Source organism: Physella acuta, unplaced genomic scaffold (genome assembly GCF_028476545.2).
Source record: "Physella acuta isolate Inbredline_101_S28 unplaced genomic scaffold, ASM2847654v3 ptg000374l, whole genome shotgun sequence".
In the NCBI taxonomy this organism is placed as follows: Eukaryota; Metazoa; Mollusca; class Gastropoda; family Physidae; genus Physella; species Physella acuta.
In genome coordinates, this window is record NW_026731893.1 from 332,074 (window position 1) to 345,515 (window position 13,442).

General features: G+C 38.8%; 1 protein-coding gene across 2 annotated transcripts in view; it reads left to right on the forward strand.

Moving 5' to 3' along the window:
- Positions 1–13,442, forward strand: part of LOC131941863 (heparan sulfate 2-O-sulfotransferase 1-like) — an 82,452-nt gene that overhangs the window by 19,836 nt on the left and 49,174 nt on the right. For both annotated transcript variants that reach the window (XM_059301426.1, XM_059301427.1), the window contains exons 2-3: positions 218–294; positions 7,984–8,157. In XM_059301426.1, the coding sequence (XP_059157409.1) occupies positions 218–294; positions 7,984–8,157 (251 nt within the window). The remainder of the gene's footprint in view (positions 1–217; positions 295–7,983; positions 8,158–13,442) is intronic.

A 13,442-nucleotide genomic window follows, 5' to 3' on the forward strand; every position in this document is an offset into this window, starting at 1 on the left:
ACTTTCATAGCTGTGTGTACTTGCGAACGTCATACAGAACCACAGTCGGGAATCGAACTCCATTCTTTCTTACAAGTAGTCGCTCGCTCTATCTTTTGACCCCGCCATCTCGTGTTAACTCATTAACTACGACGATGATCGGCAAAGCTAATCGAATTTTTTTTTAATTTTGTAGTTTCGTTTTAATATGCTAATTATATTTTTTATTTTTCTTCAGAGAAAGCAGTAACAAAGCTTCAAATAGATGGTTCGGGTATTTCAAGGCCAAGGTCATCATTCACGGATGATTCAAATGTGAGTATATTTTATATTCAAGTTGAATACCTATAACTTTATATTCAAGTTGAATACCTAGAACTTTATATTCGTTGAATACCTAGAACTTTATATTCAAGTTGAATACCGAGAACTTTATATTGAGGTTGAATGCCTAGAACTTTATATTCAAGTTGAATACCTAGACGAAGGTCGGTTGGTGTGACGCATTTCTCATGACTGTCAGTTTTGGACGTGTCTGGAATTTTCCATTCCTGCTTGATAGGCGAGTTAAGGCTTTTATTTACTAATGGTTTCTAGTTATAACTGGATGGAAAAGGGTACAAACGAAGATAATTCTTAGTAGATTTTGATTCTGAAGGCTCCTATTTCCGGCTATTGACTCTGGGTATGACGTTTTTAATTTTGGTAATCTTGGATCGGAAATAAACATGTATGGCTTGGCAGACTCGAATCTGAAGGTTCGTATTTGGCACCGGGTGACTGGGTACGAGATTTTTATTTTTGGGTAATCTTGTTCTCATTTCTATTTGTGGGAGATATTTGGTCCGAAGTTAATATTAACACTGGATAGACTCTAATCTGGGAGTTCCCACTTGTGGCTTAATAATTTTTAATAAAAATCCAAAGCTAAAATACAAGCCGCTTAAGATTACTGACGTACGGAACATTATCCTTCGCTCACCTCGACTGAATCCATGTTGTATTTGCTGATGTTGATTTAGGTTGTTGTTTTCTGTTCATTTCCCGTTGTCGTACTCACTATTTAAGTAAGTAAAGTTCCCTCTCGAACTGGACGGTCCATGGGGCAATTGAATTAGTATTAACTTATATCCGTGACCTCGGTATAAGAAGGGATAGTGTGGTCTGCACTAAGCCCAACCGCCTTTACTTTCCCTAACGTGAGTCAGGTATCCATCAGAGTTGGGAGGACTCAATGACGTTCTACGGACTTGAACTCTTATTCAAACTCGAGACTTTCGGGCTAACAGTCGTATGCTCTACCACTCGACCACTTCGTCCCATCACTATTTAAGTTCTCTCTTATCTCTAAATACTAGTACCTCGGCATATCTAGGTAGCCAACATACCGCAGTATAATTATTAACATTTACAATTTTTTACAAAATAAAGCAAAGCGGTCGTAAATAGTCGGACGTGACATATCACTCTACTCGAGAAATTTGACACCACTCTCTATACACTGTATCCCCATCACTCGACACAATATTGATACAATTTTTTTATTTGTATAGTCTGAAGTTCCCAGACCCCGAGATTACTCATAAATAAGCCATAAAAGCTCGCTGATATCAGTAGGGCGGACAATAAATTAAGTTATTGATTTCAGAATCTAGGTATCGGCTCGAAACATCACGTCAAGGGATTTTGTGACCAGCTAGACAGGCGGCTTATAAACCAGGAGTTTTTTTTTTTGGTCAAGGAGGTTTTTTTTGGTCAAGGAGTTGTAGGGTACTCTAGTTGAGAGGGTCGAGGAGTTATATGAGCTATTGATGAAGTCAATAATTTCTAGAATATTCTGGATATAGTTGAGGGGAGCAAATTTTTTTTAGAATATTCTAGGCATTTTGTAGTCGGTCAAGGAGTCTTGGAATAATTCAGAAGTCGTTGTAGTAGACTAAAAATGAGTCCTTGGTAAAAGTAATTCAAGTTCACCTTTTAGACCTGATGATTAATAGGATAGATGACGTAGAGTTCATGTGTTTCTTGACCTCGTGATGTAAAGGGATGGTGTAGTCAGCGCAATGCCAAGCCTCCTAGACTTTCTCTAATTTGGAAATGGATTGATCACACACTCAGGAAGCCTTTACCCAGCATAACAAGACAGGCCCTCTTCTGGAATCCACAGGGCAGGTGGAGGAGAGACAGACCAAGAAAGGCTCGGAGACGTGACCTGGAAGAAGACAAGAAGATTGGATACACCTTGGGACAGTTGGAGAGACTAGCCCAGGACAGAGACGCCTAGAAAGCTCTAGTCAGCGGCCTATGTCCCACGAGGGGGCGACAGGCAAACCTAACCCCTAGCCCATCAGAGCTGGGTTAACCCAGGAAAGTCCGGCCTACTCACGTTTGGACATAGATCCGAACTTGAGACTTTCAGGTTAACATTTGAGCGCTCTACCACTCTACCACACCGTCTTACACTTAATAAAAGTAGTCGCAACAAATTACCTTGTCACAAAGTTTACCCTTTCATCTGATGAAGCGCTTACACTCAATAAAAGTAGTCGCAACAAATTACCTTGTCACAAAGTTTACCCTTTCATCTGATGAAGCGCTTACACTCAATAAAAGTAGTTGTAACAAATTACCTATCGTCGTAGCATCTAAATGTGAACCTGTCTAGAAACCAACCGGCACGATCTAGTGGTTGGATCTTAATTAATATTAACCGTTTTTATCACCATTAGGCACAATTACACACACGACATAGCGATAGCCAGAAGTAATTAATTAATAAGCCAGGTTTTTATTTAAATCTTTAAGGATAAAAAAAAACATGGGCATGAATGATGAATTTCATTAGCTCCTTCTCCGTCTTGTTATAAAAAAAAAATTCTTAAATCCACTGTTCACAGATGGAATACATCACGTCAAAATTCAGCTGATCAATTGGAAGTGTGTTGAGGTTGGGGGGGGGGGGTAGCTCAGAGAACCTTTTGCCGACCCCAATCGGCTTACACCCGCTCACAAAATGCCATGCTATTTCATCCAGGCGTCTTGTTTTTATTCTATAGAGTTGTTAAAACATGATGCTAATACTTGTAATGCACACATCATTATTAATTCCCCGATGAAATTGCCTGCTTTATTTTTTTTTTTTTCTAGAAAAAAAAAACTGTCTGATTTCGAAATTACCGAAAATTGAAAGCTTTTAAGATAGTTCAGCAAAAACGGAAGCCTTGGAAAGTATTTTCCTGGCTGATATTTGAATAGAAAACATTTAAGCAGCTTCATAATTATGTTTTTATTAATAAACTATTCATTATACCTTGTTGTTTTTGGTTAGAGCAGTGGTTCTTAACCTGGCCACAATCGAACCCCAGGTGTTCGGTGAGTCAGTCTCAGGGGTTCGGCGGAAGCCAAGACACACTCCAGACTTACAAGCGGATTGTACTATTAAAAAGGGTTTGGTGAATGCTCATATGAAACTAGTGGGGTTCGGTACCTCCAAAAAGGCGAAGCACCACTCGGTTAGGCTTATAGAAAATTAAGCTGAAATGACCGAACCAAATTCTCTAACCCTAGCACCAGGGCTTTGTAGGCAGAGCATGAATAGCAGATTTAGACTAGTTAGATGAAGTTTTGTTAAGATCGGCATATCAGCTGGTAGAGGCGGTGAAGCTCATGGTTGCTAAACCGAAAAGTCTCGAGTTCGAAATCACAGGCAGATGAGGCTCGTTAGCTGGGGACAGCCACTCTTCTAGGAAAGACAACTCCAAAATCAAACAACTGCTGCCTTGTAGTTTGTTCTTGGTTGGACAAAGGCTATGGAAGCAAATCCAAAACGAAAAGCAGGCTGAAATCGGAGTCAATGGCCTCAATGGCACATAACCAGTTGACACGTACACTTAAGTGTGTTGGAGGGGATCCTTATCAACACAAAAATTAAGAATAAAGAAGAAGCTGAAAATCGGTTAGATTTTGTTGGTCTAGTCACGATTAGAGACAGTTATTATAATCCAGTGTTTCCCCAAAAAAAAGAAAAAAAAACAACATTCATGGCGAATTGTTTTGGTGTTACAGTTAGGTCACATTGATTTCTTGAAGCTGTTATATCCCTTTATTTTATGTTGACAGTTACGTCGCGTCATTTTCTAGTTTCAGCTATGTCACATTATTGTCAAGTGGCAGTTATGTGTCATTATTTCTGGCGAGAACTATATTCCATTATTTTGTGGTGAAAACTATATTCCATTATTTTCTCGTGGCAATTATATGCCATTATTTTCTCGTGCGAACTATATTTCATTATTTTCTCGTGCGAACTATATTCCATAATTTTCCGATGACTGTTAGATCCCATTATTTTCTAGCGGCAGTTTATCTCCCATGTCTTCTTGTTCAAATCACCAGTCATAAGTCATGTCCGATTGCCTTTTTATTATATTTAGTCATCAGTCATATCTCTTGTCCCCCCCCCTCCCCCCACCCCCACCGCCATCACCACCTACCAATTAGCCGTCAACAACTCACACCAACCAACCATTTCTCAGGCTCCACGGAGGAATCGATCACGCCGTAAAAAACACAAGACTAACCATTACTGTCATAATTAATAACCCCGCCGCATCCAGCGTCCCGGCCCCGCGGTACACGATTCCTCCCTGCGTCAGACACGCTAATAAACGGCACATAAATTACACCCAGCACCTTCAGCAGATTAAGAGGGAGCTAAGATTAATGAGGAAACGACCTTTCATCTATATTTAGTGAGGCGTTTCATTTTCATGTATATTATAAAAGACTTACTTTTTTTTAACGCGAAAATTTATTCTTTAAATAAAAAAAAAAATTTATCGTAGATTTTTCAAAACTAGACGGCTAAACTTAGTAAGTTTTTTTTTTTTTTTTTTTTTTTTTTTTTTTTTTTTTTTGCCTGGCCCCCACGGGGTTAATTAAAAACCGCTAAAACGAGGTCCGCGTAAAGGTTAAGCCCAGCTCAAGCGGTTTTTTTAACCTAATCTTCGTTAATAACTTACCTGGGTTAAGAGCGCCCCCGGGGGGGAGGGGGTGCTGCTGTTGTAAGATAATAATAACTGTTTGGTTCGTTAAGTGCCAGACAGGGTACCACGGCTCCTGATGTGGTGATGGTATCTCTGTTACCTGCTTGTTGAAGTGTCTTGGGTCATTTAGCTGACATAGTCACTCTAAGGAAATCATTTTTTCAGTAGAAGCCACGAGTTGTTAGGATAGTTTAAAAAAAAGGTACCTCGTTTTTGAAGTATCTGGCCATTGTAGCTTAAGATAATCACGTAAATGGAGACGATCTTTTCAGTTAAAGCTACGGGTTGTTATGATCTGGCCATTTTGCTTAAGATAGTCACTCTAAGGAAACCATCTTTTCAGTAGAAGCCACGAGTTGTTATGATAATTAAAAAAAATACCTTGTTGTTGAAGTATCTGGCCATTTTGCTTAAGATAGTCACGTTAAGGAGACCATCTTTTACAGTAAAATCTACGGGTTGTTATGATAGTCACTATAAGGAAACCATTTTGTTAACAGTAAAAGCCACGCGTTGTTGTAAAAAAAAAAATTAAAAAAGGTACCTTGTTGAAGTGTCTGGGTCCATTTCACTTAAAATAGTAACGTTAACAGAACCATCTTAAAAGCCACGCGTTGTTATGATACATTAAAAAAAAAGTTACTTCATTGGGGAAGTCACATTAAGGGAACAATCTTTTCAGTAAAAGCAACGCGTTGTTAGGATAATCACGGTAAAAAAAAAACACATTTTTTTTCCTTCAGTAAATGCATTGTTATGATAAATTGAAGAAAAAGAAATAGGCATCGCTGTTGAAGTATCTGGGGCCATTTCGCTTAACATAGTCGCTCAAAGGAAACAATCTTTTAAAGTAAAAGCCACGCATTGTTATGATACATTAAAAAATAAACCGGGAGTGATCTCCCCTAAACTTTCTCGAATATTCTTATATAACTTGGAATGTAGATATGATTTTTAATTACTTAAACTTTTAAAAATAGAATAGAATCTCATAGAAAAAAACATTGCGCACCAAACAAACGCCGAAACAAAATGTGCATAATAGTGCACAATATTATTAGTACTTTAAAAATGTACATTAGTTTTTTGAGAAATCGGAAGTAGCGTAAATTACTACTTCCGGTCAACGGAAATTACTCAAAATTTAACAGTAGGTAGAGAATTAGATCTTTTACTTACATGTGAAATTTCATGTATCTATCTGAAATAGTACTCAAGTTATAGGCTTTTGAAAAATTCAAAGTAGAAAAAGTACCACTTCCGGTTATCGGAAATCGCTCAAAAGTTGATACGGATCTACGATTTTGATATAATACTTATATATGAAATTTCATCAACCTAGCTGTAACGGTACTCAAGTTATCGTGTTTACACACAGACACACACACACACACACAGACATACGGACAAGATTGCAAAATTATGTTTTTCCGTATCAGTGAGGTGTAAAACGTCGAGATTTGTAAAAATCTCGATTTTTTTTTTGCACGATTACAATACTTTCTCTATACTACGTATATACGAGAAAGTAAAAAACAACAACAGATCTTTCGTTGTTGAAGTATATGGGGCCATTTCTAATGAAACAATCTTTTCAGTAAAAGCCACGCGTCGTTATGATACATTTAAAAAAAAAAAGTTAAGTGAAATAATAAATGAAGATGGGTCACGGTACAGGTGCTGATTCTTGAGATAAGTTTGGATGATTACCTTGGGCAGAAGTGCACCCTGCCTCACCTGTTACACTGGATGTTACTGAAGTGGGGGGGGGGGGGGGGGTAAAAAAAGGACTTTTAATTGAAGGTAGAGAGTAGTACGATGCTCAATGGAGAACTCACTTCAAAAACATCAAAGCCGAATGTCTAGCCTCGGGGAGATGAGGCTAGTTAGCTGGGGACAGCCACACTCTTCTAGGGGAGACAACTCCAAAATCAAACAACTGCTGCCTTGTAGTTTGTTCTTGGTTGGACAAAGGCTATGGACGTAAATCCTAAAAGTAAAGCAGGATGAAATCGGAGTCAATGGCCGCAATGGCGCATGTTTGAAGGGAACACTAAAATTACTAACGAAGAAGAAGAATAATGTCTAGTATCTATTCATAGCGGAGCGAATGAGACGTGAAATCAATATCAATTTTTTATATCTTTGATCATCAGTTTTTTTTTTCTTTTTAATAATTTGACGATCAATGATTATCTTTGCATGTTTAATTACGAGCATAACATTTGTCTTTTAAATTATCATAATTAGATCGAAGTCTGTCTTTGAATATTCGATTATCAGTGTTATGGCTTGTTTTTATATCGTTGAGTTTGAATTTAAGCAGAAATTTCTTCTAGCGCTGATGGTTTGAAATGCGTCTTTCGACACTTCAGTTTAAAATAACTCTTTAGGCCGTTGACCCTAAGCGTAAAGTCTTATAACCTTTACCCCTGAGCTTTAAACTTCTTAACCTCTGACCCTCTGCCGTGTAGTTTGACATAAAAATGTTTTTTTTTTTAAACTTTGGACCCATAGTATTAAATCGTTTAACCTTTGACCATAGTCATAAAAATATGTTTTTTAAATTTTCTTGTAGCAGAAAAACTTTGACCCGTAACTAAAATAATGTGACCTGACAGCAACCTTTGACCCTGAGCTTAAGAAGTCTGTCTTTTAACTTACGATGATCCTGAGCTTGACAATCTGTCCTTTAAACTTTGACACTGTGTAGAAAAAAATCTATATTTTAACCTTTGACCCTGAGCATAAAAAAGTCTATATTTTAACCTTTGACTCTGAGCATTAAAAAAGTCTATATTTTAACCCTTGACCCTGAGCATACAAAAGTCTATATTTTAACCTTTGACCCTGAGCAGAACAAAAAATCTATATTTTAACCTTTGACACTGAGCAGAACAAAAATCTATATTTTAACCTTTGACCCTGAGCCTAACTAGTATTTCTGTATGTCTTTCAGCAATCGTGGAGCACGGAGCGCGACAACGACATGGTGCTCCTGTACAACCGGGTCCCCAAGACCGGCAGTACGTCCTTTGCCGGCATCGCCTACGACTTGTGCACGGCTAATCGCTTCCATGTTATACACATGAACATCTCAAGAAATTTACGGGTTTTAGGTCTCTCGGATCAGGTAAGAGATCTGTGAGGTTTTTTGTATTGTTTGTTTGCTCTCAAGTGATGAGGGGCGGTGTATTCGGGTGGGAGAGCTTATACTTGGGTTAGCCTGTTGCTCCATCGTGGGACATCGGCCGCTGAAAATATCTTTCCAGGACCTCTGTCTTATGCTAGTTACTCCAAGGTTTGCCTGTCGCCCCATCATTGGACATAGGCCGCTGAAAAGACCTTTCGAAGTACCACTATCTTATGCTAGTTACTCCAAAGTTACCCTGTCGTCCCTCCTGGGACATAGACCGCCGACAAGAGCTTTCCAGGCGTCTCTGTCCTGGGCTAGTATCTCCAACTGTCCCCAGGTGTATCCAATCTTCTTGGTGTCTTCTTCCAGGTCATATCTCCAGGTCTTTCTTGGTCTGCCTCTTTTCATTTTCCCCTGTGGATTCTAGTTGAGCGCCTGTCTTGTTATGTTGTATACAGACTCCCTGAGTCTGTGGCCAATCCATTTCCATTTTCTCTGGAGAATCTCTTCTTAAGCCGGCAGTTAATTTCTTTTCCGTTGTCGTATTACCTCATTTCCGATGGTGTTAGGCCAGCGTATTCGAAGGAGAGCTAACAAGGGCTGATCCGGAAATCCCGAGTTCGGACCACCGGGGTATATGAGGCTCGCTAGCTGTGGACAGCAACCGATATAGGAGAAACAACTCCAGAATCAAACAACTGCTGTCTTGTAGTGTGTTCTTGGTTGGACACAGTGGGGTCGGCGTGGTCGAGTCGGTAAAGCTCATGGTTGCTAAACCGAAAAGTCTCGAGTTCGAACCCTCAGGCAGATGAGGCTCGTTAGCTGGGGACAGCCACTCTTCTATGAGAGACAACTCCAAAATCAAACAACTGCTGCCTTGTAGTTTGTTCTTGGTTGGACAAAGGCTATGGAAGCAAATCCAAAAAAAATAGCAGGCTGAAATCGGAGTCAATGGCCTCAATGGCGCATAACCAGTTGACACGTAATCCTTAATTGCGATGGAAGCATGGTCGAGTCGGCAAAGCTCATGGTTGATAAATTCGAAAAAAGTCAAACCCTCTGGCAGATAAGGCTCGATCCCTTCCAACACTAAAAATTAGGAACGAAGAAGAAGAAGAAGGTTGGACACAGTCAGTGAAAGAGAATCCAGAGAGAAAAGCAGGCTGAAGTCATGGAGTAAAGGCGGTATAACATGGCGATACGTAATACCTTATTGTTTTGGAGGAAATCCCCTTAAAGAATAACCAAAACGAACAAAATAGAAATCCTACGCGAAACTTAATCGCGTGTATTTTGTTAAGGCTTGCGTTGAAATTGTAAAAAAAAAATTGATAAAAAGAAATGAAAAAAAAAAGTTATCAAATGCAGACACTTTAGAGTTATAAAAAAACACCTTTGATGCGAAACTACGTTAATTAAATGAATAAAACAGAAAAGAAAAACCTCCTTTCTCTTTGAAAATTGGTTCCTCATGATCTTATATTTTCTTGTGCTCTGTTATTGTGGCGAAATAATATTTCTGTCAGTTCGTACATCACGTACCTGTGCGGTTTTAGTTTTTACTTCCTAATGCAAAGCACGTGTTAGTTTTTGTTGTTGTGAAGTTGAAAAAAAGGAAAATTCTGCTCTTGAATAATTATTAGAATTCCTAGGATTTTAAAAAAAAAAACGTATTTTTTTTTACAAAGACATGTGCACGTGTTTGTAAATTGATATAATTGAGAATATTTATGTAAAGGTATTGGTTTCTATGTATACGATTTCGTAATATTTAAGAGCGGTTAGACTCCCATTGATTTCTATGGCGAAGTTGGTTCCAAAAAATAAAATAGGTTATTGTTATACTGCCTAACTATTGTCTAGGAAGTGATTGCTCTCATTACTGAAAGTATAAAATACCAATGCAATAGAAACCGGGGTAAAGGTTGGAAAATTCTTGGTTCGTGTGTGTGTGTGTGGGGGGGGGATGTTTGGAGTGGGGGTGTGCTGGGGTGCAAAAACCAGGACAGAAGAAGAAACAAGGGAAAATAGCATGGCAATTAAAAACATGTTCGAATAAGTTGATTACCGTTTCCTTTACCAAACTAATTTAATTACGTTAATTATATTTTACGCGTGGAGAGGGGGAAGAGACAGGAGGGAATGTTCGTTTTTTTTTTTTTCGTTTTTTTTACAGTCGACCAGTTACAAAAAAAAAAAACAACTCACCCCCACCCCATCCCCCATCAATTAGTGCAGCTTGAAAGCTGATTTTTCCCTCTTTCTCTAGGTAGAGCGAGTGCTCAATGTGTAGTTTAGTGAGTGCACGCTTAGCGTGGCATGTCCTGATGGATGAAGGTAATTATCCGGTTTACCTGGAGCCGCGCTCGCTATGCACATAATGATGTTAATATTATCTTCTCCTTGACACCATCTTACTTGTGTTTGATCACCCGCTGGTCCTCTTATTCATCTCGCGAAATGCTATTTAATGTAGTCGCCTCTTATTCATCTCGCGAAATGCTATTTAATGCAGTCTCGAAGTCATCCCTCCCGAAGTGCTATTTAATATAGTCTTGAGCTCATCTCGCGTAATGCTTTTTAATTTAGTCACGAACTTAGCTGTAAAATGCATGTTTTTTTTTGTAGCTTGGAATTCATCTCGCGAAATGCATTTTTTAATGTAGTTTCGAATTCATTTTGCGAATTGCTATTTTATTTATCGATCTCTTCCATGTTGTATAAATAAAATTATCTGACGTAGCGACGAAATGTTATCGCAAAATACCGCATTATGCAGTCTCAAACATATCTCTTTTGTATATCCGTAAGCACATTTCACAAAAATACTATAATAACATAACAGTATTTTCACGCGAACCCTAATCAAAAATGCTAGTTACGTTTTCTCGAGTTTAATGTAGCAACATGGATTGTTTTTGTTTACTATTTGCTTTGAAAATACCTCACCGCAATGACTTAAAAATCTCGTGTGCTTTATTATAACGGGCAAAAAAAATGTTTAAACAGGTGTAAAACAGTAGGAATCTCAAACCTGTTGATCCACCCCTCCCACAGACACACTCACACACACACACAAACACACATAACAAAAACAAAAGCTCCTGTTGCCTTTACAACCTTGCCTGATGCCAACATTTCACGAGCGTGGATCGACTCGTTGGGCGAGGGTTAGTAGAGCAGATTTACGAAGAAACACTGACTCGCATTCTTCTTTTTGTGCCGTGACAACCCTCTCCGCCATCTACTTTGTATCGTGACAACCCTGTCCGCCATCTTTGTATCTTTACAATCTTTTACGCCCTTTTTATCGTGACAACCTTCTTCGCCATCTTTCTTTCGTGACAACGTTCTTCGCCATCTTTGTATCGTGACAACCATGTCCGCCATCTTTGTATCATGACAACCTTCTAAGCCATCTTTCAATCGTGACAACCTCCGCTATCTGCTGGTATCGTGCAACCCGGCTATTCATCTTCTTGGTATGGTGACAACCCGCCCCGCCATCTGTGTATCGTGACAACCCACTCCTTTATATACCGACCACCCGCACCCCACCCAGACGTGCTTTAGAATTGTATTCACTGAACTGAATGGGACACCTGATGCACGTTTCGCAGTGGTCGTCAATGTTCACGTTGTGGTGGTGGTCGCGCTTGTTGAGGCTTACAAAAGGTTTCAGATGTTACATTGTTACCTTGAGCTGGCACTAGCCCTGTTGGTATGGGGCTGTCACACACAACCTCGGAGGGCACCACATCACGATAGCATTACGTCATGAGAGTACCACATCAAGATAGCATCATACAGAACAAGAGCATCACACAGCACATAGCACCCATCACGATAGCATTGCGTTGCACGAGAATAACACTTCATTAATTATTCAACCCAATTTCACGAGCCCACTTTATTAATTATTTAGCCCCACAATTCACCGCTACAAATACAACCCCACTCAAACATTTGCCACAAAACCACATTCTAGAGTTATTAAGTTAATAGGAAACACCTTCGACATCCAACATACTCTCTCCTACATAGCAGTAACAAACATACTAAAATTCGACATTGTCCATACATGTAATGTCGTACGCTGGATTGCCTTTGTGTGTTTGTTTTGTGTGCATTACTATCATTACTTGTATCCAATCGCCATGAAACTTTGCAATTTAAAAAATTTAAGTTCTGAGGGGCGGCGCCCCGGCATTAGGTTGCGGTTTAGCGCCCAAATCCCGTTTCGAAGGCTGGTATTGATTTATAGCTTTTTTGTCATTTAAAGGAGAAAATTGGTTTGAGATACGAACAATTTAATTTGACATACGGGCGATGTCACTGAACTAATTAAATTGTTTACCTCGTGGTACCACTGTACTAGCCCTGGCCACATTGAAATCATGTAGTAACTAAGCATCGAGCGCCTTTCTTTAAAAAAAAACAGAAACAAAATATTTTTTGTTTTTTACAATTTCACCATACACTTTCCACAACAAATACCTTCGCCCTAACAATTCAATCATACCTTTTCCCCAGAAAACCAACAATCAATACAATCACATGATGCTTCATGAAAATTATGCCAATTTTCTTTTTTTCTTTCTTTTTTTTTTTTTTTTTTTTTGAACATGAAAATCAAATTGAGCCTTTTTAAGAAGAGAAAACCAAATTTATCGTCGTTAAATTAAGTTCTGTGAATAATAAAAGACCCTTAAAACATACGTTCTCTCTCATCTCCACGCCCCCCCCCCACCCCACCCCACCCCATCGCTCGAGTTTTGAGAAAAAAATCAGTTTGATCGATAAAACGCTGCACAATTTTCCCCTCGGAACAGATTTTGTTTTCTCCCACGAGTTGAGGATTCTATATAGAGCCGATTAATAAGATAATATTGTTGAGTTTAGGAGGCTCGGAATGTATGGTCAGACAAAGAAGTGTTGTCGGAATCTTTTACACTCGAGTACAACTATATTTTCTTTCTGAATCTCCTGTCTTAGGCAGTGGAGAAATAAACACATGATTTATGCAAAATTTGAAAATATTGGATTTTTTGAAAATATATTTTAAAATAATTTACATAGCAATATCCTAAGCGTATGTGCACCTGTCTTTATGCACCTTATGTATAAATGTATGTATCCACCAAATGTCCTAAATTCTAAGCGTATATATATTATATGTCACAAAATGTAAGCTTTTATATACATAATGTCCTAAACTTTAAGCGTGTGATCAACTTTTATCCTTAACTCTCAGCGTGTATGTACCATGTCCCAACCTCTAA